General features: G+C 52.2%; 1 protein-coding gene across 3 annotated transcripts in view; it reads right to left on the reverse strand.

Annotated features, from left to right (window-relative positions):
- Positions 1-1,747: 1,747 nt before the first annotated feature.
- Positions 1,748-24,350, reverse strand: part of klc1b (kinesin light chain 1b) — a 109,160-nt gene continuing 86,557 nt past the window's right edge. For 2 of the 3 annotated variants that reach the window (XM_060847907.1, XM_060847917.1), the window contains exons 14-16: positions 10,624-10,748; positions 5,322-5,379; positions 1,748-4,255 (exon numbers count right to left, since the gene is read on the reverse strand). In XM_060847907.1, the coding sequence (XP_060703890.1) occupies positions 4,166-4,255; positions 5,322-5,379; positions 10,624-10,748 (273 nt within the window). In that variant the 3' untranslated portion in view covers positions 1,748-4,165. Of the gene's footprint in view, positions 4,256-5,321; positions 5,380-10,623; positions 10,749-18,307; positions 20,164-24,350 lie in introns of those variants that run through there. The other variant, XM_060847926.1, reaches the window with a different exon arrangement.

Consider the following 24,350-nt stretch of genomic DNA (forward strand, 5'->3'; position numbering starts at 1 on the left):
TTCTATGCATTATCTTCGGGCCTCAGTAAATCGCGAAAACCAAATCCGTGGAAACAGGGGTTCTACTGTATCCTAAACGGATAGTAATGGTCATAGAGGTATATGTTGTAAACTAAATGTTGTAATTGTACCAGCCTCTACCACTTCCTCTGGCAGCTCATTACACACACACACACACACACACCCCTCTGCATGAAAATGTTGCTCCTCAGGTCCCGTTTAAATCTTTGCTCTCTCACCTTAAACCCATGCTGTCTAGTTCCGAATTTCCTCAGCTTGCTGAGGAGGTGGAAGTGTTGGCGTGTTTTCTTGACCGTCACATCAATGGGGGAGTCCAGGACAGATTGTTGGTGATCGTCACTCCCTGGAACTTGATGCTGTCGACCCTCTCCACCTCAGTCTCATTGATATGGACAGAGGCGCTCCCTCTAACTTGCTTCCTGAGGTCAAACACCAGCCCTTTCATTTTACTGACATTGAGGGAGAAATTGTTATCTCTGCACCGTGCCACCCAGCACTCTCTTCCCTGTATTCTTGAGACTGTTTGAGATCTGGCCTACAACGTTAGTGTTGTGAGAGATGTAGGTGGAGTTAGGACAACATTTTGTCACACAGTCATGTGTACGGGGAGTACAATTGGGGTCTCAGCATGTAGCCTTCCGGGACACGGGTGTTGAGGATTGTCCTGGAGGAGGCGCTGTTGCCCGTTCTGACTGATGGTCTTGAGCGTCGGGAAGTTGCAAAAGATGGAGCAGAGACCTAGGTCTTAGATTTTGGAGATTAATTTGGTTGTAATTCATGGGATATAGCCCACAACTGGGGTACTGTGAACAGCTTTAGCCCCTTATTCCAAGGAAAGATATTGGCATTGGAGGCAGTCCAGAGAAGGTTCACTCGGCTGATCCCAGGTAAGAGATGCTGCCTGGTGAGGACAGATTGAGTCGGTTGGGCCTGTACTCACTGGAGTTTAGAAGAATGAGAGGTTGCCTTATTGAAATATACAAGATTCTGAGGAAACTTGACAGGGGAGGTGAGGAGAGATTGTTGGCCCTTGTGGGAGACTTTGCGATGAGAGGGCATCATCTCAGAATAAGCGGTCACAAATTTAAGACAAAACTGAGGAGGAATTTCTTCTCTTTGAGGGTGATGGATTTGTGGGATTCTTTACCACGGAGAGCTGTCAAGGCTGGGTCTTTATGTATATCCAAAGATAAGAGAGACAAGATTTTTCATCAATAACGGAATCAAGGGTTATGGAGAAAAGGTAGAAAAGTGGAGTTGAGGATTATTAGAGGAATTATCATCAGTTCACCAGACCTGAAACGTTAACTTTGATTACTCCTCACAGATGCTGCCAGACCTGCTGAGCTTTTCCAGCAATGTCTGTTTTTGTCGTTGAGGATTATTAGAGTTGGATAGGGTACCGAGAGAGGGGAGGGTGGTCTCAGCTGCAGTTGTGTTGGCCCTGGATTGATTTTATTCATATATAGATTCAGTTGTGGCTGGTTCTCTGTCATTAATTCCCCCGGAGATGATGACGATGATGATGATGATGAGCTGCCGTTTTGTCCCAATGCAGTCCTCCACGTTGTTTTGATATCTGTGAGATGACCCTTTAGATTTACCTTATCTTGCTTTCGATCCCCATTTGATGTGCTGACTGATACAAACTGAAATTCAGTCACAGTTTCCTTTTCAAAATCAAATTTTATTCAAGTAAAATACATTGGAGATAGCAGCAGAAGAGCTGACTAGGCCCCAAACTAATCAACTATTCTAGACACAGCACCTGACACAGTGAGTCAAATACATTACATTAATTAAGAGAAATAGAGATCCTGAAAGATATTTAAATCAAATTCATTCATATAGTTTAGATTAAATCCAGCAGAAACTCAGTTCTGATTAACCTTACATTCAGGAACTGGGCTAGGAGTGTGAGAATTTGTACCAAAATTCCAGATTGTGTCAAAAACAAACCAGGAATCCTCAATCATGTCAATTTAGTGTTTTCATAGTAGGATCAAGTCAAGTGTACGCCTTGGGTAATCCACACATTATCAGTGATTGACCCATCCTCAAATCCAGGTATGTTCCTATTCCCTCACTAGCTGGGAGACAGTGGAAAGGAGGTGGATCCTGAGCAGTGTTAAATATTGTACTGAGATCCCCAAACCTGTATCTAGGGTAACTGTGTGACACGTGTATTAAAACTGTGACAGTCCAAGACCTCTGCCAATACAGCCAGTCTGTGAGTGCAGTGATAGCACTGAGCCAGAACTCTGAGCAACATCTGCACTAAGACAATAGGTGGTGAACAAGTGAGGACAGCACAATTAGACTTCATTAGACTGCCTGCCTTCCTGTCTACTAGCTGGACATAGACCGGACAGAACTGCTGAAGTTCCTTTGTCAGGGAGCGTAGTTTAAGGGAAAACATGAGCAAACTAAGCTGGAAGGTAGGAAGTTAATGAACATCACGAGTTGTTATGATCTGGAACTTGCGATCTGCAAGAGTAGAGGAGGCAGATTTAAACAGCAAACTGGTGAAATACATGAAAAGGAAGCTTGCAGTTCACAGGGAAATACCAGGACAGGGAGAAAGTGAGGGCTGCAGATGCTGGAGATCAGAGAGATCAGACAGGCAGAGAGAGCTGCATGGGGTACAGTCTGCCGGGTGTACAGGCAGGGCGAGCTGCATGGGGTACAGTCTGCAGGGTGTACAGGCAGGGCGAGCTGCATGGGGTACAGTCTGCCAGGTGTACAGGCAGGGCGAGCTGCATGGGGTACAGTCTGCCGGGTGTACAGGCAGAGAGAGCTGCATGGGGTACAGTCTGCCGGGTGTGCAGGCAGAAAGAGCTGCATGGGGTACAGTCTGCTGGGTGTACAGGCAGAGTGAGCTGCATGGGGTACAGTCTGCCGGGTGTACAGGCAGGGCTAGCTGCATGGGGTACAGTCTGCCGGGTGTACAGGCAGGGCGAGCTGCATGGGGTACAGTCTGCCGGGTGTACAGGCAGAGAGAGCTGCATGGGGTACAGTCTGCTGGCTGTACAGGCAGAGAGAGCTGCATGGGGTACAGTCTGCTGGGTGTACAGGCAGAAAGAGCTGCATGGGGTACAGTCTGCCAGGTGTACAGGCAGAGCAAGCAGCATGGGGTACAGTCTGCCGAGTGTACAGGCAGGGCGAGCTGCATGGGGTACAGTCTGCCGGGTGTACAGGCAGGACGAGCTGCATGGGGTACAGTCTGCCAGGTGTACAGGCAAAGAGAGCTGCATGGGGTACAGTCTGCCGGGCGTACAGGCAGGACGAGCTGCATGGGGTACAGTCTGCCAGGTGTACAGGCAAAGAGAGCTGCATGGGGTACAGTCTGCCGGGCGTACAGGCAGAGAGAGCTGCATGGGGTACAGTCTGCCGGGTGTACAGGCAGAGCGAGCTGCAGGGGGTACAGTCTGCTGGGTTTGCAGGCAGGGAGAGCTGCAAGGGGTACAGTCTGCCGGGTGTACAGGCAGAGAGAGCTGCGAAGGGTACAGTCTGCTGGGTGTACAGGCAGAGAAAACGGTGAAGGATACAGTCTGCTGGGTGTACAGGCAGAGCGAGCTGCAAGGAATACACTCTGCCGGGTGTACAGGCAGAGAGAGCTACATAGGGTACAGTCTGCCGGGTGTACAGGCAGAGCGAGCTGCAAGGAATACACTCTGCCGGGTGTACAGACAGAGAGAGCATAAACGGGTACAGTCTGCTGAGAGGCATAGAGTGAAGATGGTACAGATTGTTGAGAGGACAGGGAGGTGGGAGATGTACAGACTACTAAAGTATGGGTTAGGGATGGTACAGGTTCCTGAAAGTATATGAAGGGAGTGGGTTACGGGCAGTTGGCTGTACAGGGAGAGAGGTGGGGGGGGGGATGTGTACAGACGAAAGGTTTGCCTGTCACTGCTCAGCCTTGATTACCATCTCCTGTTTCGACTGTCACTGAGAGGAGAGGGTGGAGGTGGTGAGTAGGAGAGCCCAGTTTCCATCACACTCTGACAGACGCTGCTCTGGATTATTCCCATGAACTGTACAGCATCACGTTCCGCATGTCTCAGGAGCAGCAGCTGACGTCCAATCAGGCTGCAGCATTTTCGCAGGTCCCTGATCAGCTGCCCCTTGCTCCCTGAAACAGCTAGTTCTGCTCAAGGAGTGAGGAGTGGTTACAGAGATCCACATTACTGGCACTCAGACCCCTAGACTCGGCCAAGTTATTGCGGGATCCCTGGAACAGAACCAGATAAACAAAGAGCTCAGAAATCTTCACAGAGAGAGTGACTGAGTAAGACAGAAGGTGAGAGTGTGTACAAATGTGTGAACGTAAGTGACCATGACAATGTTCACGAGGGTGTGTGTCTGTGTGAAAGACAATGCTTGTGATTGTACATGTGTGTGTTCACGAGTGTCTTAGAGAGACATTGTTTATGACAGAGTGTTAAACTGAGAGGGTGTAACTCAGGCTCAGTCCTGCGCAAGTCAGCGGGTCCGACTGACCCGGGGTCGGTGGGTGTCTGACCCGGGGTCGGTGGGTGTCTGACCCGGGGTCGGTGGGTCCGAGGGACCCGGGGTCGGTGTGTCCGACGGACCCGGGGTCGGTGGGTCTGTCTGTCCCGGGGTCGGTGGGTCCGACTGACCCGGGGTCGGTGGGTCTGTCTGTCCCGGGGTCGGTGGGTGTGACTGTCCCGGGGTCGGTGGGTCTGACTGACCTGGGATCGGTGGGTGTGACTGTCCCGGGATCGGTGGGTGTCTGTCCCGGGGTCGGTGGGTGTCTGACCCGGGGTCGGTGGGTCTGACTGACCTGGGGTCGGTGGGTGACTGACCCGGGGTCGGAGGGTCTGACTGTCCCGGGGTCGGTGGGTGACTGACTAGGGGTCGGTGGGTGACTGACCAGGGGTCGGTGGGTGACTGACCAGGGGTCGGTGGGTGACTGTCCCGGGGTCGGTGGGTCTGACTGTCCCGGGGTCGGTGAGTGTCTGTCCCGGGGTCGGTGGGTCTGTCTGTCCCGGGGTCGGTGGGTCTGACTGACCCGGGGTCGGTGGGTGTCTGACCCGGGGTCGGTGGGTGACTGTCCCGGGGTCGGTGGGTGACTGTCCCGGGGTCGGTGGGTGACTGTCCCGGGGTCGGTGGGTCTGACTGACCCGGGGTCGGAGGGTCTGACTGTCCCGGGGTCGGAGGGTCTGACTGTCCCGGGGTCGGAGGGTCTGACTGACCCGGGGTCGGTGGGTCTGACTGACCCGGGGTCGGTGCTGTGTTGTTTCCTGTACTGGACCAGAACCCTCCCCTGCCTTTACCTGGAACGATTCCTCGCTGGTGCGGTTGAGGTAATTCAGAGAGGATGCTCGTTTCATGCTGAAAGAAAGAGAATGTGAAGTCACTGTCTTTCTCAGGGAGAGGAGGCCCACAGTGGGACCAACAACATACACCGTGATCGTGCAATCCGCATTTCAGGAACATCGTCGGAAATGAGCAAACGGGAGCTTAAGCGTACGGATCTCGGATTCCTCCCAGAGTCGATCACAAGTGGGTACTGACAGAGGGGGATGAGGTGGATGTCTGTGCAGCTAGGATAGTGGTGCAGGAGGGAGGGCTTTAGATTTCTGGCTCACTAGGCTTGTCTCTGGGGGTGGGGTGTGAGTGTGCGTGAGTGTGGGGCTGTGTGTGGGGGTCTGTGTGTGTGTGGGGGGGAGGGGGTCTGTGTGTGTGTGTAAAAGGGTCTGTGTTTGTGTGTGGGTGTGTGTGTGTGAGAGTGTGTGTCTGTGTGTGTGTAAGTAAAAGGGTCTGTGTTTGTGTGGGGCTGTGTGTGGGTGTGGTGGGGGGCAGCGGGGTGTGTGTGTGTGTAAAAGGGTCTGTGTTTGTGTGGGGCTGTGTGTGTGGTGGGGGGCAGCGGTGTGTGTGTGTGTGTGTGTGTGTGTGTGTGTGTGTGTGTGTGTGTGTGTGTGTGTGTGTGTGTGTGTGTGTGTGTATATAGAGTTATTGAGTTTTTAAGCACACCCTTCTGCTGATCATGGTCTGCTGTCAAACTTCCCCATCTTGTCGAATGCCATTTCCCAGCACTTGGCCCATACTTTCACACACACTGGCATTTCAACTGTCCGTCTAAATGCTTCTTAAATGTGATGGAGTTCCGGCCTTTATCGCCCTTATAAGCAGTGACTAACACCCCCCCACCACTCTCTGGGTGAAAAAACAGTTTCCTCAAATTCCATTTAGCCCTTGTGCCCCTTACTTTAAAACTGTACCTGAGATATTGATCTCTCTGCTAAGGGGTGGTTTCCTCCTGAATACCCTGTCTATACTCGTCAGAATGTTGGATACCTCAATCAGATTCCCCCCCCGCCCCCCTTCAGCTTTCTATTGTTGTATGGAAAACAACCCGAGCCTACCGAATCTCTCTTCATTGGGGAACTGCTCTGTAACACATAGGAACAGATGGAGGCCATTCAGCCCATTGGGTCTGCTCCCCCATTGGAAGAAGGGTTACACCTGAAACATTGACCTCTCCACCTCCTGCTGCTGCCTGCCTTGCTGTGTTCTCCCAGCCTCCTGCCTGTCCCTCCTGCTGCTGCCTGCCTTGCTGTGTTCTCCCAGCCTCCTGCCTGTCCCTCCTGCTGCTGCCTACCTTGCTGTGTTCCTCCAGCCTCCTGCCTGTCCCTCCTGCTGCTGCCTGGCTTGCTGTGTTCTCCCAGCCTCCTGCCTGTCCCTCCTGCTGCTGCCTGGCTTGCTGCGTTCTCCCAGCCTCCTGCCTGTCCCTCCTGCTGCTGCCTGGCTTGCTGCGTTCTCCCAGCCTCCTGCCTGTCCCTCCTGCTGCTGCCTGGCTTGCTGCGTTCTCCCAGCCTCCTGCCTGTCCCTCCTGCTGCTGCCTGCCTTGCTGTGTTCTCCCAGCCTCCTGCCTGTCCCTCCTGCTGCTGCCTGCCTTGCTGTGTTCTCCCAGCCTCCTGCCTGTCCCTCCTGCTGCTGCCTGCCTTGCTGTGTTCTCCCAGCCTCCTGCCTGTCCCTCCTGCTGCTGCCTACCTTGCTGTGTTCTCCCAGCCTCCTGCCTGTCCCTCCTGCTGCTGCCTGCCTTGCTGTGTTCTCCCAGCCTCCTGCCTGTCCCTCCTGCTGCTGCCTGGCTTGCTGCGTTCTCCCAGCCTCCTGCCTGTCCCTCCTGCTGCTGCCTGCCTTGCTGTGTTCTCCCAGCCTCCTGCCTGTCCCTCCTGCTGCTGCCTGGCTTGCTGTGTTCTCCCAGCCTCCTGCCTGTCCCTCCTGCTGCTGCCTGGCTTGCTGTGTTCTCCCAGCCTCCTGCCTGTCTCCCGTGGATTCCAGTATCAGCAGAGTTTTGTCTCCCAACATTTGATCAAGGCCGAGATGTTTCTCAACCCCATTTTCCTGCCTTCTCCCTGTAACCTTTGATCCCTTTGCTCATCAAGAACCTGTCCACCTCTGCCTTAAATACACTCACTCAGTGTAACTGACTCCAGACTAGGCAATATTCTGGTAAATCTACTGTGCAAATGCAATCACATCCCTCCTACAGGGGAGACCAGAACTCCATGCAGTCCTCCCATGGTGGACTAACGTTCACTTCAGCTTCATTATAACCTCCCTGATCCTGCATTCCACTGCCTTCAAGCATCTATGGACATATACACCAAGGTTCCTCTGTACTTCCTATAGTCCTCCCATTCATTGTGTATGTCCTTGATTCGTTAGTCACCCCAAAAGACAACACCTCGCACTTTTCCAGATTAAATTCTCTTTGTTAGATGTTTAGGCCATCTGACTAGCCTGTCAGTTTCAGTCTTTCTTCCTTCCTGACAAACACAGGGCCAGTTTTCTTGCCATCTGTGAACAGTGATGTGAAGCTTGGATGACACTACACTTGGAAGCTGTCAGCAGGATCATGACAAACTCTGAAAGGCTGGAGGGTTAGGGGATGGACGGGAGACGAGGTTCAAGTGTGACAAACACTGACAAACAGTATAAAGCTGGGGGCGGCGGCGGGGGGGAAGAGGGATTGCAGGAGCAGCGAGTGTGGGGTGTGTACAGATCAGTAAAGGACAGGTGGAGAGAGCCCACAGTGTCCTTAACCCTTATCGATAGGGTCAGAGAGTACAAGAGCAAGAGGGTGATGTTGAACATGAGACAAAAACAATCCAAAAGAACTGTGGATCCTGGGAACCTGAAACAAAACTGCTGGAAGAGCTCTGCAGCATCAGAGGAGAGACAGCAGAGTTTATCTTTCAGCTCCAGTCACCCTTCCTCAGAAGTTCAGATGTTGAACTTGTCCTGTGAGCCCTCAGCTGCGATACTGTGTCCAGTTGTAGACATCACTTTATCAGAAAGATGTGAATGTACTGGGGAGGGAGGGGGAGAGAGAGAGAGAGAGAAAGGGAGAGAAAAAAGCTTTACAAGAATGGGTTCGGGGATGAGGAACTTCAGTGGTGAAGAGATTGACAAATTTGGGAGCATTTATATGAGAGAAGAGAAAGCTATTAGGAAGTTTTCAACATCATGAGGGGGCTAGACAGATGAAATCGGGAAAGAATATGCTCACCCGTGAGGTGATCAAGATCAAGAGGATACAGATTTAAAGCGATTGCTTAAGGAAGTGAAAGTGGTTCGAGGTAAAGGTTTGCTCAATGGGAACAGTCTGCACTGTCTGAGAATATGGCAGAAACAACTTACATTCATGTCCTCAACAAAGGAGAGGATCAGTAAAAAATCAAGGAACTGCAAAGTCCCAACAAGTCAGGAACTGGCACTCAGACAAGATGCTCATTTGGACAGCTAGTGCAGACTGGAGGGGTAGAATGGCCACCTATACTATATCAGTACATACAACACAGTGGCTCAGTGGTTAACACTGCTATCTCACAACACCAGGAACCTGGGTTCAATTCCCAACTGGAGCAACTGTCTGTGTGGAGTTTGCACATTCTCCCCGTGTCTGTGTGGGTTTCCTCCGGGTGCTCCGGTTTCCTCCCACAGTCCAAAGGTGTGCGGGTCAGGTGAATTGTTGAGTGTGTGGTGCTGGAAAAGCATAGCAGTTCAGGCAGGATCCGAGGAGCAGGAGAATCGACATTTCGGGCAGAAGCCCTTCATCAGGGAAATGCAGGATGTGGCCTGACCTGCTGTGTTTTTCTTGACTCTGATCTCCATCATCTGCACTCCTCACTTTCTCTGAGGGAAACTGGCCATGCTAAATTGCCTATAGTGTTCAGGGATGTGTAGGTTAGGGTGGGTTAGCCATGGGAAATGGAGGGTTGCAGGGAGAGGGTGGGATTCTCTAAGCAGGTTCTGTGTAGACTCGTTCGGCATGCTTCCATAATGCAGGGATTTTATGATTCAACGAATTTTGTGAAATTCTTCCTCATTGGGAGCAGAGTTCAACCAGAGAGTAACACTGACCCACACAGGGTAACGCTCACCCACACAGGGTAACACTCACCCTCACAGAGTAACCTGGACGCTCACGGGGTAACACTGACCCTGAGAGTAACCCTGACCCTCACAGGGGAACACTCACCTGCATGTCCTCGGTGGAGTGGGAGGGGGAGTTGAAGTGTTGAGCCACAGGGTGGTTGGTCCGGGTGTCCCAGAGGTGTTCCCTGAAACGTTCCACAAGTAGGCGGCCCGTCTCCCCAATATAGAGGAGGCCACATCGGGTGCAGTGGATGCAGTAAATGATGTGTGCGGAGGTGCAGGTGAATTTGTGGCGGAAATGGAAGGATCCCTTGGGGCCTTGGAGGGTAGTGAGGGAGGAGGTGCGGGCGTAGGTTTTGCATTTCTGAAATGCAGGTCCTTGGACTCCTCCATCGCCAGACCATAGCAACGCGACGGCTGGAGGAGGAGCGCCTCATCTTCCGCCTGGGAACCCTCCAACCACAAGGGATGAACTCAGATTTCTCCAGTTTCCTCATTTCCCCTCCCCCCACCTTGTCTCAGTCAAATCCCTCGAACTCAGCACCGCCCTCCTAACCTGCAATCTTCTTCCTGACCTCTCCGCCCCCCACCCCACTCCGGCCTATCACCCTCACCTTGACCTCCTTCCACCTATCACATCTCCATCGCCCCTCCCCCAAGTCTCTCCTCCCTACCTTTTATCTTAGCCTGCTGGACACACTTTCCTCATTCCTGAAGAAGGGCTCATGCCCGAAACGTCGACTCTCCTGTTCCTTGGATGCTGCCTGACCTGCTGCGCTTTTCCAGCAACACATTTTCAGCTCTGATCTCCAGCATCTGCAGTCCTCACTTTCCCCTCACAGGGTAATCCTCACCCTTACAGAGTAACCCTGACCCTCATAGGGTAACCCTCACCCTCACAGAGTAACGCTCACCTTCACAGGGTAACACTCACCCTCACAGATTAACACTCACCTTCACAGGTTAACACTCACCCTCACAGGGTAATCCTCACCTTCACACAGTAACACTGACCCTCTCAGGGTAATACTTACCCTCACAGGGTAACAGTACAATAATACATCCCCTGCCCCATTGCCTGACCTTCCTTACTGAGGGGCGGAGGAGGGGACCCTGTGTAACTGCACCAGGAGATGCTGCCATGCCAGCCTAATGGTGCCCCACCCCTCCCACCGCGCCGTGAGGGCATACCTGGGATTTTTCTGCTCAGGCTGACCATTTCCCTGGAGTTTCTTGACCAGCATCTCACTGCTACGTTTCAGAACATCGCGGATTTTCCCGAGTGAGCCACTCCGTCTCAGTGTGCCACTCCCATCCTGCAGGGTGGAAACACAGACAGTTAAACCGAAACGTTACCACTCCGTTAGAGCTAACCTCATCTCTCCATCTAACCCCAGTCCCTCTGTCAGTCTCTCTCTCTGACAGCAGTCCCACTGTCCGTCTTTCTGACCCCAGACCCTCTGAGTCTCTCTGTCAGTATCTCTCTCTCTCTCTGAGCCCAGTCCCTCTGTCAGTGTCTCTCTCTGACAGCAGTTCCTCTGTCAGTCTCAGTCTCTATCTGACCCCAGTCCCACTCTCCGTCTTTATGACCCCAGACCCTCTGTCAGTCTTTCCCTCTGACCCCATCCCTCTGTCAGTCTCTCTGTCAGTATATCTCTCTCTGACCCCAGTCCCTCTGTCAGTCTCTCTCTCTGACCCCAATCCCTCTGTCAGTGTCTCTCTCTGACCCCAGTCCCTCTGTCAGTCTCTCTCTCTGACCCCATCCCTCTGTCAGTCTCTCTCTGACCCCAGTCCCTCTGTCAGTCTCTCTCTCTGACCCCATCCCTGTCAGTCTCTCTCCCTGACCCCAGTCCCTCTGTCAGTCTCTCTCTCTGACCCCAGTCTCTCTGTCAGTCTCTCTCCCTCTGACCACAGTCCCTCTGTCAGTGTCTCTCTCTCTGACCCCTGTCCCTCTGTCAATCGCTCTCTCTCTCCCTCTGACCACAGTCCCTCTGTCAGTGTCTCTCTCTCTGACCCCTGTCCCTCTGTCAATCGCTCTCTCTCTCCCTCTGACCACAGTCCCTCTGTTAGTCTCTCTCTCTCTGACCCCATCCCTCTGTCAGTCTCTCTCTCTGACCCAAGTCCCTCTGTCAGTCTCTCTCTCTCTCTGACCCCAGTCCCTCTGTCAGTCTCTCTCTCTCTCTGACCCCAGTCCCTCTGTCAGTCTCTCTCTCTCTCTCTGACCCCAGTCCCTCTCAGTGTCTCTCTCTCTGACCCCAGTCCCTCTCAGTGTCTCTCTCTCCCTGACCCCAGTCCCTCTGCCAGTCTCTCACTTTGACCCCAGCCCCTCTCAGTCTCTCTCTCTCTCTGACCCCAGTCCGTCTGTCAGTGTCTCTCTCTCTCTCTGACCCCAGCCCCTCTCAGTCTCTCTCTCTCTGACCCCAGTCCGTCTGTCAGTCGCTCTCTCTCTCTCTCTCTCTGACCCCAGTCCCTCTGTCAGTCTCTCTCTCTCTGACCCCAGTCCCTCTGTCAGTCTCTCTCTCTCTCTCTCTGACCCCAGTCCCTCTGTCAGTATCTCTCTCTCTCTCTCTGACCCCAGTCCCTCTGTCAGTCTCTCTCTCGCTGACTCCCGTCCCTGTCAGTCTGTTTCTCTCTCTGACCCTAGTCCCCGTCAGTCTCTCTCTCGCTCTCTCTGACCTCAGTCCCTGTCAGTCTCTCTCTCGCTGACCTCAATCCCTCTGTCAGTGTCTCTCTCTCTCTCTGACCCCAGTCCCTCTTTCAATGTGTGTGTCTCTCTCTCTCTGACCCCAGTCCCTCTGTCAGTCTCTCTCTCTCTCTTTGACCCCAGTCCCTCTGTTAGTGTCTCTCTCTCTCTCTCTTTGACTCCAGTCCCTCTGTTAGTGTCTCTCTCTCTCTTTGACTCCAGTCCCTCTGTTAGTGTCTCTCTCTCTCTCTCTCTTTGACTCCAGTCCCTCTGTTAGTGTCTCTCTCGCTCTCTCTGACCCCAGTCCCTCTGTCAATGTCTCTCTCTCTCTTTGACTCCAGTCCCTCTGTCAGTCTCTCTCTCTGACCCCAGTCCCTCTGTCAATGTCTCTCTCTCTCTTTGACTCCAGTCCCTCTGTCAGTCTCTCTCTCTGACCCCAGTCCCTCTGTCAATGTCTCTCTCTCTCTTTGACTCCAGTCCCTCTGTCAGTCTCTCTCTCTCTGACTCCAGTCCCTCTGTCAGTCTCTCTCTCTGACCCCAGTCCCTCTGTCAATGTCTCTCTCTCTTTGACTCCAGTCCCTCTGTTAGTGTCTCTCTCTCTCTCTGACCCCAGTCCCTCTGTCAGTGTCTCTCTCTCTCTCTCTTTGACTCCAGTCCCTCTGTCAGTCTCTCTCTTTGACCCCAGTCCCTCTGTCAATGTCTCTCTCTCTCTCTTTGACTCCAGTCCCTCTGTTAGTGTCTCTCTCTCTCTCTGACCCCAGTCCCTCTGTCAGTCTCTCTCTCTCTCTCTCTGACCCCAGTCCCTCTGTCAGTGTCTCTCTCTCTCTTTGACTCCAGTCCCTCTGTTAGTGTCTCTCTCTCTCTCTGACCCCAGTCCCTCTGTCAGTCTCTCTCTCTCTCTGACCCCAGTCCCTCTGTCAGTGTCTCTCTCTCTCTCTCTTTGACTCCAGTCCCTCTGTCAATGTCTCTCTCTCTCTTTGACTCCAGTCCCTCTGTTAGTGTCTCTCTCTCACCCCAGTCCCTCTGTCAGTCTCTCTCTCTGACCCCAGTCCCTCTGTCAATGTCTCTCTCTCTCTTTGACTCCAGTCCCTCTGTTAGTGTCTCTCTCTCTCTCTCTCTCTGACCCCAGTCCCTCTGTCAGTCTCTCTCTCTCTCTCTCTGACCCCAGTCCCTCTGTCAGTCTCTCTCTGACCCCAGTCCCTCTGTCAATGTCTCTCTCTCTCTTTGACTCCAGTCCCTCTGTTAGTGTCTCTCTCTCTCTCTCTGACCCCAGTCCCTCTGTCAGTCTCTCTCTCTCTCTCTCTGACCCCAGTCCCTCTGTCAGTCTCTCTCTGACCCCAGTCCCTCTGTCAATGTCTCTCTCTCTCTTTGACTCCAGTCCCTCTGTCAATGTCTCTCTCTCTCTCTTTGACTCCAGTCCCTCTGTTAGTGTCTCTCTCTGACCCCAGTCCCTCTGTCAGTGTCTCTCTCTCTTTGACTCCAGTCCCTCTGTCTGTCTCTCTCTCTGACCCCAGACCCTCTGTCAGTGTCTCTCTCTCTCTCTCTCTGACCTCAGTCCCTCTGTCAGTCTCTCTCTCTCTTTGACCCCAGTCCCTCTGTCAGTCTCTCTCTTTGACCCCAGTCCCTGTCAGTCTCTCTCTCTCTCTGACCCCAGACCCTCTGTCAGTGTCTCTCTCTCTCTCTCTCTGACCTCAGTCCCTCTGTCAGTCTCTCTCTCTCTTTGACCCCAGTCCCTCTGTCAGTCTCTCTCTCTCTTTGACCCCAGTCCCTGTCAGTCTCTCTCTCTCTCTGACCTCAGTCCCTCTGTCAGTCTCTCTCTCTGATCTCAGTCCCTCTGTCAGTCTCTCTCTCTCTGACCTCAGTCCCTCTGTCTCTCTCTCTCTGACCCCAGTCCCTCTGTCAGTCTCTCTCTCTGTGACCCCAGTCCCTCTGTCAATGTCTCTCTCTCTCTCTTTGACTCCAGTCCCTCTGTTAGTGTCTCTCTGACCCCAGTCCCTCTGTCAGTGTCTCTCTCTCTCTTTGACTCCAGTCCCTCTGTCAGTCTCTCTCTCTCTCTCTCTCTGACCTCAGTCCCTCTGTCAGTCTCTCTCTCTCTCTCTGACCTCAGTCCCTCTGTCAGTCTCTCTCTCTCTCTGACCTCAGTCCCTCTGTCAGTCTCTCTCTCTCTGACCTCAGTCCCTCTGTCAGTCTCTCTCTCTCTCTGACCTCAGTCCCTCTGTCAGTCTCTCTCTCTCTCTGACCTCAGTCCCTCTCTCTCTCTCTCTGACCTCAGTCCCTCTGTCAGTCTCTCTCTCTCTCTGACCTCAGTCCCCCTCTCTCTCTCTCTGACCTCAGTCCCTCTGTCAGTCTCTCTCTCTCTCTCTCTCTCTCTCTCTCTGACCTCAGTCCCTCTGTCAGTCTCTCTCTCTCTCTGACCTCAGTCCCTCTCTCTCTCTCTGACCTCAGTCCCTCTGTCAGTCTCTCTTATAAATGAAGTTGTACTGAATTGTGGATTGTTGAGAAACATGACTGAGACCAGTAATGAGGCGATGAGTCCGGGCTCACACACGAGGATATGTTTTATTTCAGAATCGGGTGGTTTCAGCGAGTGATAAGATAAGCACAGTACAGACAATCCAGCCAGCACCCAACACTGGGACAATTACAGCACCCCCTCTTCCCTACCTCGCACCACAGAAACGGGGGGAGAGAGAGATAGACATACAAGGGGAAAGAGAGAGATAGGAGGGCACGGATGAAAAGGGTAAAGGGAAAGAGATGGAGGAAGAGTGGAGATAGAGAAACAGTGATAGAAGGTGTAATAAAAACATAGAGGGAGATACAGAGGAAGCAAAGGAGTCATCAACACCAAGACAAATCTAGAGACAGCAACAGAGAGTGAGAGACCGGGGTGGGGGGGGAGAGAGAGGGAGGAGTGAGGGAGAGATAGAGATGGGTGATGAGTTGCTCACCATTTATGATGTTGCTCTGACAAAACCAGGGAATTCAGCTGATCGGGTGTGCGGGGGAACTGGTAATATGGTTTATTGATCGGTTTTATTTTTGAATTCACCCTTCCGAGGTGTTCTGACGAAGGTCTGCAGCAGTTGAGATTTGACGTGTGGGCCTCCTGTCTCAGAGACAGCAAAGCTGTAGATACTGCAGAGTCAGAGTCGTGATGCATGGAGCACCACTGCTGGTCAGGCAGAGCCTGAGAAGGTGAGCAGGGACTCTGACCATGGCCTTAGGCCTGAAACGTCCACTCTCCCGCTCCTCGGATGCTACCTGACCAGCTGTGCTTTTCCAGCACCGCACTTTTTGACTCTTCTGTCTCAGAGGCAGGGACTCTACTATTGCACCACAAGTGTCAGACCTTCATGTGATGGACACACTGCTCACACTCTGACAGCTCCAGCACGCTGAGGGGAGGGGGCAGAGAGTCTTGGTCATCAGCATGTCAGCATGGAGATACAGAGAGCGCTGATGGACAGGCGGACCCCTCCTGATCCAAGGTCGGCTGCTTTCTCTGTTCTGCGTCCCGGGACGCACCACTGTGACTTGTACTGGAGACAGCAGCTCCATCAAAAGACAAGGCAGAATGAGCAGGCAGAGGAGAAGCAGACTTCACCCTGCCCTGAAGAAGCTGAGACCTCGGGGCTGCCTTTCTGTCAGCCTCATCCGAGTGAGGTCAGGAGGAAGGGAGTGAACCAGCAGCTGCCAGACTGATGTTAAGGCTCCTCTGGGCCTGGCTGTGGTGAGCAATCAGAGAGGTAGGCATCTCTGTAATCTCTCAGTACATTCAGGATCGCAGTGAAACCACTGCTCACTCTCACTGTGTCTTCGCCCCTGGGTAATGGGACACAATAAGAAACTGGATGGCTGGTGCAACCTGAATGTGACACTCACTGTCAGAATTGAGAAGCAGCAAATTCGATGCAGTACACAGCAACTATATCAGCAAGACTTTGCTTCCTTAGTGCCTTTTGCCATCTCAGACAGTCCCACAGCATTTCACATCCAACCAAGTGGCACTGCAGCAATCCAGGAAACTGAGCACCAAGTTCCACACCACAATCCCTCCCGGATACCCACTCGGGATACCCATCCGGATACCCTCCCGGGATACCCTCCCTGATACATGCCCAGGATACCCTCCCGGATACCCGTCCGGATACCCTCCCGGACACACGGCCAGGATACCCTCCCGGACACACGGCCAGGATACCCTCCCGGACACACGGCCAGGATACCCTCCCGGACACACGGCCAGGATACCCTCCCGGACACACGGCCAGGATACCCTCCCAGGATACTCTCCTGGGATACCCTCCCAGATCCCGCTGTCCCGTTGGCCAAAGGGTAACTGGGCAGGACACAGGAGGCTGTCGCTTTTCCTTTAGATAGTGACATGTGATCATTTAAATTCAGATATCAGAGCAGATAGGCATTGCGTTAGCAATGTTCATCCAGACACTTCCAAGAGTGCGGCACTCCCTCAGTACTGACCCTGGGACAGTGTGACACTCCCTCAGTACTGACCCTCTGACAGTGCGGCACTCCCTCAGTAGTGACCCTCCGACAGTGCGGCACTCCCTCAGTACTGACCCTCTGACAGTGCGGCACTCCCTCAGTAGTGACCCTCCGACAGTGCGGCACTCCCTCAGCACTGACCCTCCGACAGTGCGGCACTCCCTCAGTACTGACCCTCTGACAGTGCGGCACCCCCTCAGCACTGACCCTCCGACAGTGCGGCACCCCCTCAGCACTGACCCTGGGACAGTGCGGCACTCCCTCAGTACTGACCCTCCGACAGTGCGGCACTCCCTCAGTACTGACCCTCCGACAGTGCGGCACTCCCTCAGTACTGACCCTCCGACAGTGTGGCACTCCATCAGCACTGACCCTGGGACAGTGCGGCACTCCCTCAGTACTGACCCTCCGACAGTGTGGCACTCCATCAGCACTGACCCTGGGACAGTGCGGCAGTCCCTCAGTACTGACCCTCCGACAGTGTGGCACTCCATCAGCACTGACCCTCCGACACTCTCTCAGGACTGACCCTGGGACAGTGCGGCACTCCCTCAGTACTGACCCTGTGAATAACGTGGTGTTTCCCCTGTGCTGGGAAATGTCAGAATCCTTTTGCTGTCAAATCAAGAGGTTGGAGCAGCCCCCCTGCAGCATCTGTCATGTGGTGAACACTGCTCCCTTCTCCACCGACATGACCTGAGCTGCTGAATATGTCTGGATTTGCAATTTACAGCACCCGCTGTGACACTGTGAACTGGGCCTTTCGCTCCTTATGTTCTGGCATTCCTTTCCAGAACCATTGCTGGTTTCGGAAGCTGCTGAGCACTTTCCTCAAGTATTTGGTTATCAATAGAAGATGTTGGCTGTGTGATTGCTAATCTCTCTTGTGGGGTGTGGTGATAGGGTTGATCAACATTTCAGGTTGAAATTGGGGCTGTTTGAGTGTTTTCTGTGGCTCTCCTGATTGAGTTGTTGAACAGAGGAGACAACAATGCGACAAGAATGTTGCAAGTTCTGATGTTTGGATGGAAAGGCAGAATTATCAAAGATTCTGGACCTCAACTGGAATGAGCCAGACCTTAATACATTGAAATGACAGCTGAGTATAGGAGCCCTGCTGATGCCGTCCCTGTGTGGATCAATGATAGCGTTCCTCCTCTCTCAGACACGGGCCAAGAGTACAGATTGATTAGCCTGGTGTACCATTACATCTACTTGTTTTGAAACATTTTCTGTTAATAAACCAAAAACGGAAAAATCAGACATAATACTGGAAGATGTTTGCTCTACACTTTACTTTCTATATCACCATCTTACACTGATGTTATTAAGACGAGTAGTTTGAGCCTGATAACAATCTCCCTTAACAGTAAAGCCCACGTTTACAAACTGCACGGGAGTGAGGTTTGGGGCAAGGATGTGAAAAGACTCAACAACAGCACGCTGGGAGGGAGAGATACTGAGGCAGACTGGCTGCTGGGGGGAGGAGGAGGAGAGCAAGGGCAGGAGCAGCTGGGGCTGGGGAGGGGTTGGTGCACCAGGGTCTGGATGGAAGAGGGGGGGGGGTGGGAGGAGTTGGTGCTGGATGGAAGGCGAGGGGGGGGGGAGGTACAGGTTGCAGTGGGAGGGGTTGGTGCTGGATGGAAGGCAAGGGGGGGAGGTACAGGTTGCAGTGGGAGGGGCTGGTGCTGGATGGAAGGGGGGGGAGGTACAGGTTGCAGTGGGAGGGGTTGGTGCTGGGGGGTACAGGTTGCAGTGGGAGGGGTTGGTGCTGGGGGGGGTACAGGTTGCAGTGGGAGGGGTTGGTGCTGGGGGGGTACAGGTTGCAGTGGGAGGGGTTGGCACTGGGTGGGTACAGGTTGCAGTGGGAGGGGTTGGTGCTGGGGGTTACAGGTTGCAGTGGGAGGGGTTGGCACTGGGTGGGTACAGGTTGCAGTGGGAGGGGTTGGTGCTGGGGGGTACAGGTTGCAGTGGGAGGGGTTGGTGCTGGGGGGGGTACAGGTTGCAGTGGGAGGGGTTGGTGCTGGGGGGGTACAGGTTGCAGTGGGAGGGGTTGGCACTGGGTGGGTACAGGTTGCAGTGGGAGGGGTTGGTGCTGGGGGGTACAGGTTGCAGTGGGAGGGGTTGGTGCTGGGGGGGTACAGATTGCAGTGGGAGGGGTTGTTAAAGGGGGGCACAGAATTGAGATTCAGTGCCATCAGTGAAACCACGATGAGGTACCAAGATTAAGTGTGTGAAGAACAACACAAGGCAGCACAGAACAGCTCTCATTACCAGCAGGCACAATATTCAATCAGGAAATCACTACTGCTACTACACAGAATACAGCAAGTTACATTTCAGAAAAAAACACAGGAATGTCACCTCAAAAGCAAAAAGCTTAGTTCTGGAGAACAGTGAGAACAGTACCACTAAACTGAAGAGGCATTATTTCAGAAGAACCTTAGTTAGAAATTCCTAAAACTCAGAACAGACACCCACACTGTCCCTCATCAAACACTTGCAAGCTCGGGACAGCATGGAGCTCGATACAGAGTGAAGCTCCCTCTGCACTGCCTCCCATCAAACATTCCCAGGACAGGGACAGGGTGGGAGAGTGTGACAGGAAGTGGCAAAGGACACCACACAGTTACTGAGATAGACTTTCTCACACATTCTCAACCAGGTACACACTTACACACCTAAACACACACACACACTTATATGCTTACATAGCTACACACTGGGACACACTTTCGTGCACACACATTCAAGAATGCAATTACACACTAAAGGACAAGCTGAATTCAAGATAGTCAACGCACACACACTTCGGGAAACACACACAGGGAGATACAAACATACACACACACACTCAAGGACAGACTTATACGTGCACACAAATACAGGGTAACTGAAACAAATACACACCCTGATGGTGGGGGGGGGGGGGAAACGCTGCTCTCTCTCACACAGACTCTTTTCTCTATCTCTCTCTCACACACACACACCGATGGGGGACACACTGCTCTCTCTCTCACACACACACACACACACACACACACACACACACACACACACACACACACACAAGGATAGGATAGGCTCTCAATCTTTGCCATCTCCCCTACATTCACGACCTCTGTCTCACTGCCTTCTGGAACAATCAGAGCCAAAAAGGCTCCTTTCACAAATGACTTTCCACAGGCAGCAAATACTCCGTCTGGCCATGGGAAACAAAGTGGTGACATTGCAGACTGAATGGAACCAGGCCAGGCTAGTGTTAGTGCTGACCAGAACTAACACAGGCAGTCCACTCCCCATTAAACACAAAGGACAGTCTCTTCCAAAAACAGGTTTGTGACGAAGCAGTCAGGGATTTGTCAAGGAGGCAGCAGAGAGAAGCAGACAGTCCGTGGGTGATGTGGTTTAGGTAGTGAAGAGGTTCTGGATGGAGAGAGGCAGGAATGGTAGAGAAGGAATCGCGGTGAGTGGACAGCCAGAGGTATCACACACACATCCTCGCTTGGACTATAAGGTGGTCGCTGGCAGCATTAAGCCTAGCACAAAAACAGAGCAAAAGAGAGAGAAAACACAAGAAAATACGTGAATAAAATCGACAAAAGCCCAGGAAAAAAACATTCTGGTCAAAGAGGCAGCAGTGGGGTGTGGTCAGAGAGAGAGCAAGGGTTAGGGATGGACAGGACAGAGAGAGCAAGGGTTAGGGGGTGGGGAACAGGACAGAAAGAGCAAGGGTTAGGGGGTGGGGAACAGGACAGAGAGAGCAAGGGTTAGGGGGGGAACAGGACAGAGAGAGCAAGGGTTGGAGGGGGACAGACAGGAGTGGAAAAGGTGAATGGATCAAAAGGAGTATGGATCAAGAGGAGGAAAGGGAGATGTAGAGATAGGTAACGACCAAGAGACAGGGATAGCTGGGTGAGTGAGACAGAGAGTGAGGGGTAGGGAGACAGTTATGAGACAGGGCGAGAGAGACAGAGCGATGGGCTACAAAAAGATTTGCGTCCAGATTCAGTGGGTAATATGGAAGGCAAATGAACTGTTGGTTTTTATTTCCAAGGGAATGGTGTATAAAATCTGCAAGGCTTTGTTAATACAGAACAAGGCACCAATCGGAGTACAACTGGAATACAGTGGACAGCGGTGGGCCCGTTATCTGAGGAAAGACAGACTGACATTGGAGACAGTCCGGAGAACGTTCACTCAGCTGAGCCCGGGGATGGAGAGACTCTCTGACAGGGAGAGGCGAGTAGGTTGGCCTGAACTCTTTGGAGTTTAGAAGGACGAGAGGTGACCTTATTGAAATATACAAGGTTCTGAGGGGACTTGACAGAGAACGTTGGCCCTTGTACGACTGTATCAGATCAGACAGCATCGACCCAGAGTCAGAGGGTGCATAATTAAAACCGAGATCAGGATGAAGAATTCCTTCTCTCTGAGAGAAAGTAAATTTGCAAATGTTTTTCACCACAGAGGGCTGTCAAGCTAGATCATTATGTATGTCAAGGAGGAGTTAGATGTTTAGTCAGGAACGCAATCAGGGGGAAATGGGAAAAGGGCAGGAAAGTGGGCTTCAAGGTTATCAGGTCAGCTGTGATCTCACAGAATGGTGGAACAGACTTGATGGGCCAAATGGCCGACTTCTGGTCCCACATCTTATGAAGAGAGAGCAACAGAGAATGGGATAAGAGAGTGGTGAGTGGTGATAAGAGAAACACCAGAGGGTCAAGGGGCAGGGGGAAGAGACTGAGAAGGATGAGGGGGGGGGGGGGGGGGGGGCAGATGAATAGAAGAATGGGTGGGGAGTGTAGGTGGTGCATGAGGGGGAATGGGGAAGGGGAGGGAGTGAGTGGCTGCATGTGAGAGACAGTTCGAGAGTGAGTCAGTGAGTGTGCGTGACAGAGAGAGAGAGAGAGAGAGAGAGCGCGCAAGTCAGTGAGACTCTCAGAGAGTGGGTGTATGTGAGAGACAGAGTCAAGATTAGAGTGGTGCTGGAAAAGCACAGCAGGTCAGGCAGCATCCGAGGAGCAGGAAAATTGACATTTCGGGCAAAAAACCTTCATCAGGACCATCATTCCTGATGAAAGGCTTTTGCTTGATACGTCGATTTTCCTGCTCCTTGGATGCTGCCTGACCTGCTGTGCTTTTCCAGCACCACTCTAATCTTGACTCTGATCGCCAGCATCTGCAGTCCTCACTTTTGCCGTATGTGAGAGACAGAGGGTGAGAGAGAGAGAGAGAGAGATTGTGTGTGTTTGTTTGCGCACGCGTGTGTGTGTATGTATGTATGAGAGAGAGAGAGAGAGAGACAGACAGAGTCAGAGAGTGAGTGGGTATGTGAAAGAGACAGAGAGAGAGTGGATGTGTGTGTGTGGGGTGGGGGGAGAGAGAGAGAGACACAGAGTGAGTGGGTGTGAAATAGACACAGTGGGAGTGAATTGGTGTGAAATAGACACAGTGGGAGAATGAGTGAGTGCGTGTGTGAGAGTGAGAGAGCAAGAGAGCGAGACAGAGAAAGAAAACATTGAGCAAAGCAAAGGCCGCTGTTCAATTAATGACTGCGCGCGCGCACACAGAGACTGACAGACACACACACACAATACAGGGACAGTACAAGTCCTTCTCTCACACACAAATAATTAAGGTCACAAACACACCACCCACGCATCCCTTCCAACTCCCTTTACATCCACAGATGCAAGACAACTCTCACATACCTCCACACACCCCCCCGCCCCCCCAAGAGATGCCTCACACACACACACAGACTCCCCCATAGAGACAGTACAGTTCACACACACACCCAGACAAACAGGAATAATGAACAAAAATGGTCTTTCCAAGCTGCCCTGCCATTCAAGAAGATTATCCTGGTCTGATTTCAACCTCAACTTTTCGATCCAACTCCATCTTAAAAATATTGACTCTCCCACTGTGTTCTGAGGAAGAGAAGAGTCCAAAACCTTACAACCTTCAGAGCAGCAATGTTTCTGCATCAGTCTGAAATCGGTGCCCCTTTATCCTGACACTCTGCCCTCTGGTCCCAGACCCCCTCCCCATGAGGGGAACCATCCTCTCAGCATTGACCCTGTCAAACCCTGAACAATCCAAGGTGTTTCAATGAGGTCCCCTCTCATTCCTCTCCACTCCAGGGAGTAGAGTCCCAACCTGTTTCACCTTTCCTCACGAGACACTCCCTCCATCCCAGGGACCCTTCTCTGAGCTGCCTCCAATGAAATGGTATTTTCCTTAATAAGGGACACAGCTGCTGACCGTGTTCCAGATGTGCTCTCCCCAGCTCCCTGTACAGTTACAGTAAGGCTCCCCTACTCTTATACTCCAACCTCCAAGACCCAACATCCCATTAGCCCTTCCTGATTACCTGCTGTACCTGGGTGTTAGCTTTCTGCACATTGCCCCCCTCCTGCCCAAGTCCCTGTGTGTTCCAGTGTTCCGCAGTCCCTCTCCTTTTCAATAATACTGGTCTTCTGTTCTTCCTTCTAAAATGAACAAGTTCACATTCCTCACATTATACCCCCATTTGCCAACTCTTGCCCACTTACTCAACCTACCAATAGCTCTCTGTAAACTGTTTGTATCCCCCTCACAACCTGCTGTTCCACCTATTCATGTACCATATGCAAGTGTTGGCCAGTCCATACTTGGAAAAAGGCTCTCCCTGTCCACCCTGTCTAACCCTCTGATTATCTTGTATGCCTCTATTAAGTCACCTCTCAACCTTCTTCTCTCTAACGAAAACAGCCTCAAGTCCCTCAGCCTTTCCTTGTAAGACCTCCCCTCCATACCAGGCAACATCCGGTAAATCTCCTCTGCACCCTTTCCAAAGCTTCCACATCCTTCTCATAATGCGGTGACCAGAACTGTACACAATACTCCAAGTGTGGCCGTACCAGAGCTTTGTACAGCTGCAGCATAACCTCATGGTTCTGGAACTCGATCCCTCAATTAATAAAGGCGAAAACACTGTATGCCTTCTTAACAACCCTGTCAACCTGGGTGGCAACTTTCAGGGATCTGTGTACATGGACACCGAGATCGCTCTGCTCATCTACACCACCAAGAATCTTACCATGAGCCCAGTACTTTGCATTCCGGTTACTCCGTCCAAAGTGAATCACCTCACACTTGCCTGCATTAAACTCTGTTTGCCACCTCTCAGCCCAGCTCTGCATCCTATCTATGTCTCTCTGCAACCTACTACATCCTTCGTCACTATCCACAACTCCACCGACCTTAGTGTCATCCGCAAATTTACTAACCCACCCTTCTACACCCTCATCCAGGTCATTTATAAAAATGATGAACAGCAGTGGACCCAACACCGACCCTTGCGGTACGCCGCTAGTAACTGGACACCAAGATGGACATGTTCCATCAACTACAACCCTCTGTTTTCTTTCAGCAAGCCAATTACTGATCCAAACTGCTGTGTCTCCCACAATCCCATTCTTCCGTATTTTGTACAATAGCCCACTGTGGGGAACCTTATCGAAGGCCTTGCTGAAATCCATATACACCACATCAACCGGTTTACTCTCATCTACCTGTTTGGTCACTTTGTCAAAAAACTCAATAAGATTCGTTAGGCACGACCTACCCTTCACAAAACCGTGCTGACTGTCCCTGATCAGATTATTCTTTCCTAGATGGTTATAAATCCTATCTCTTATAACCTTTTCCAACACTTTACCAACAACTGCTCAAAACC

Source organism: Hemiscyllium ocellatum, chromosome 3 (assembly GCF_020745735.1).
Source record: "Hemiscyllium ocellatum isolate sHemOce1 chromosome 3, sHemOce1.pat.X.cur, whole genome shotgun sequence".
Taxonomy (NCBI): Eukaryota; Metazoa; Chordata; class Chondrichthyes; order Orectolobiformes; family Hemiscylliidae; genus Hemiscyllium; species Hemiscyllium ocellatum.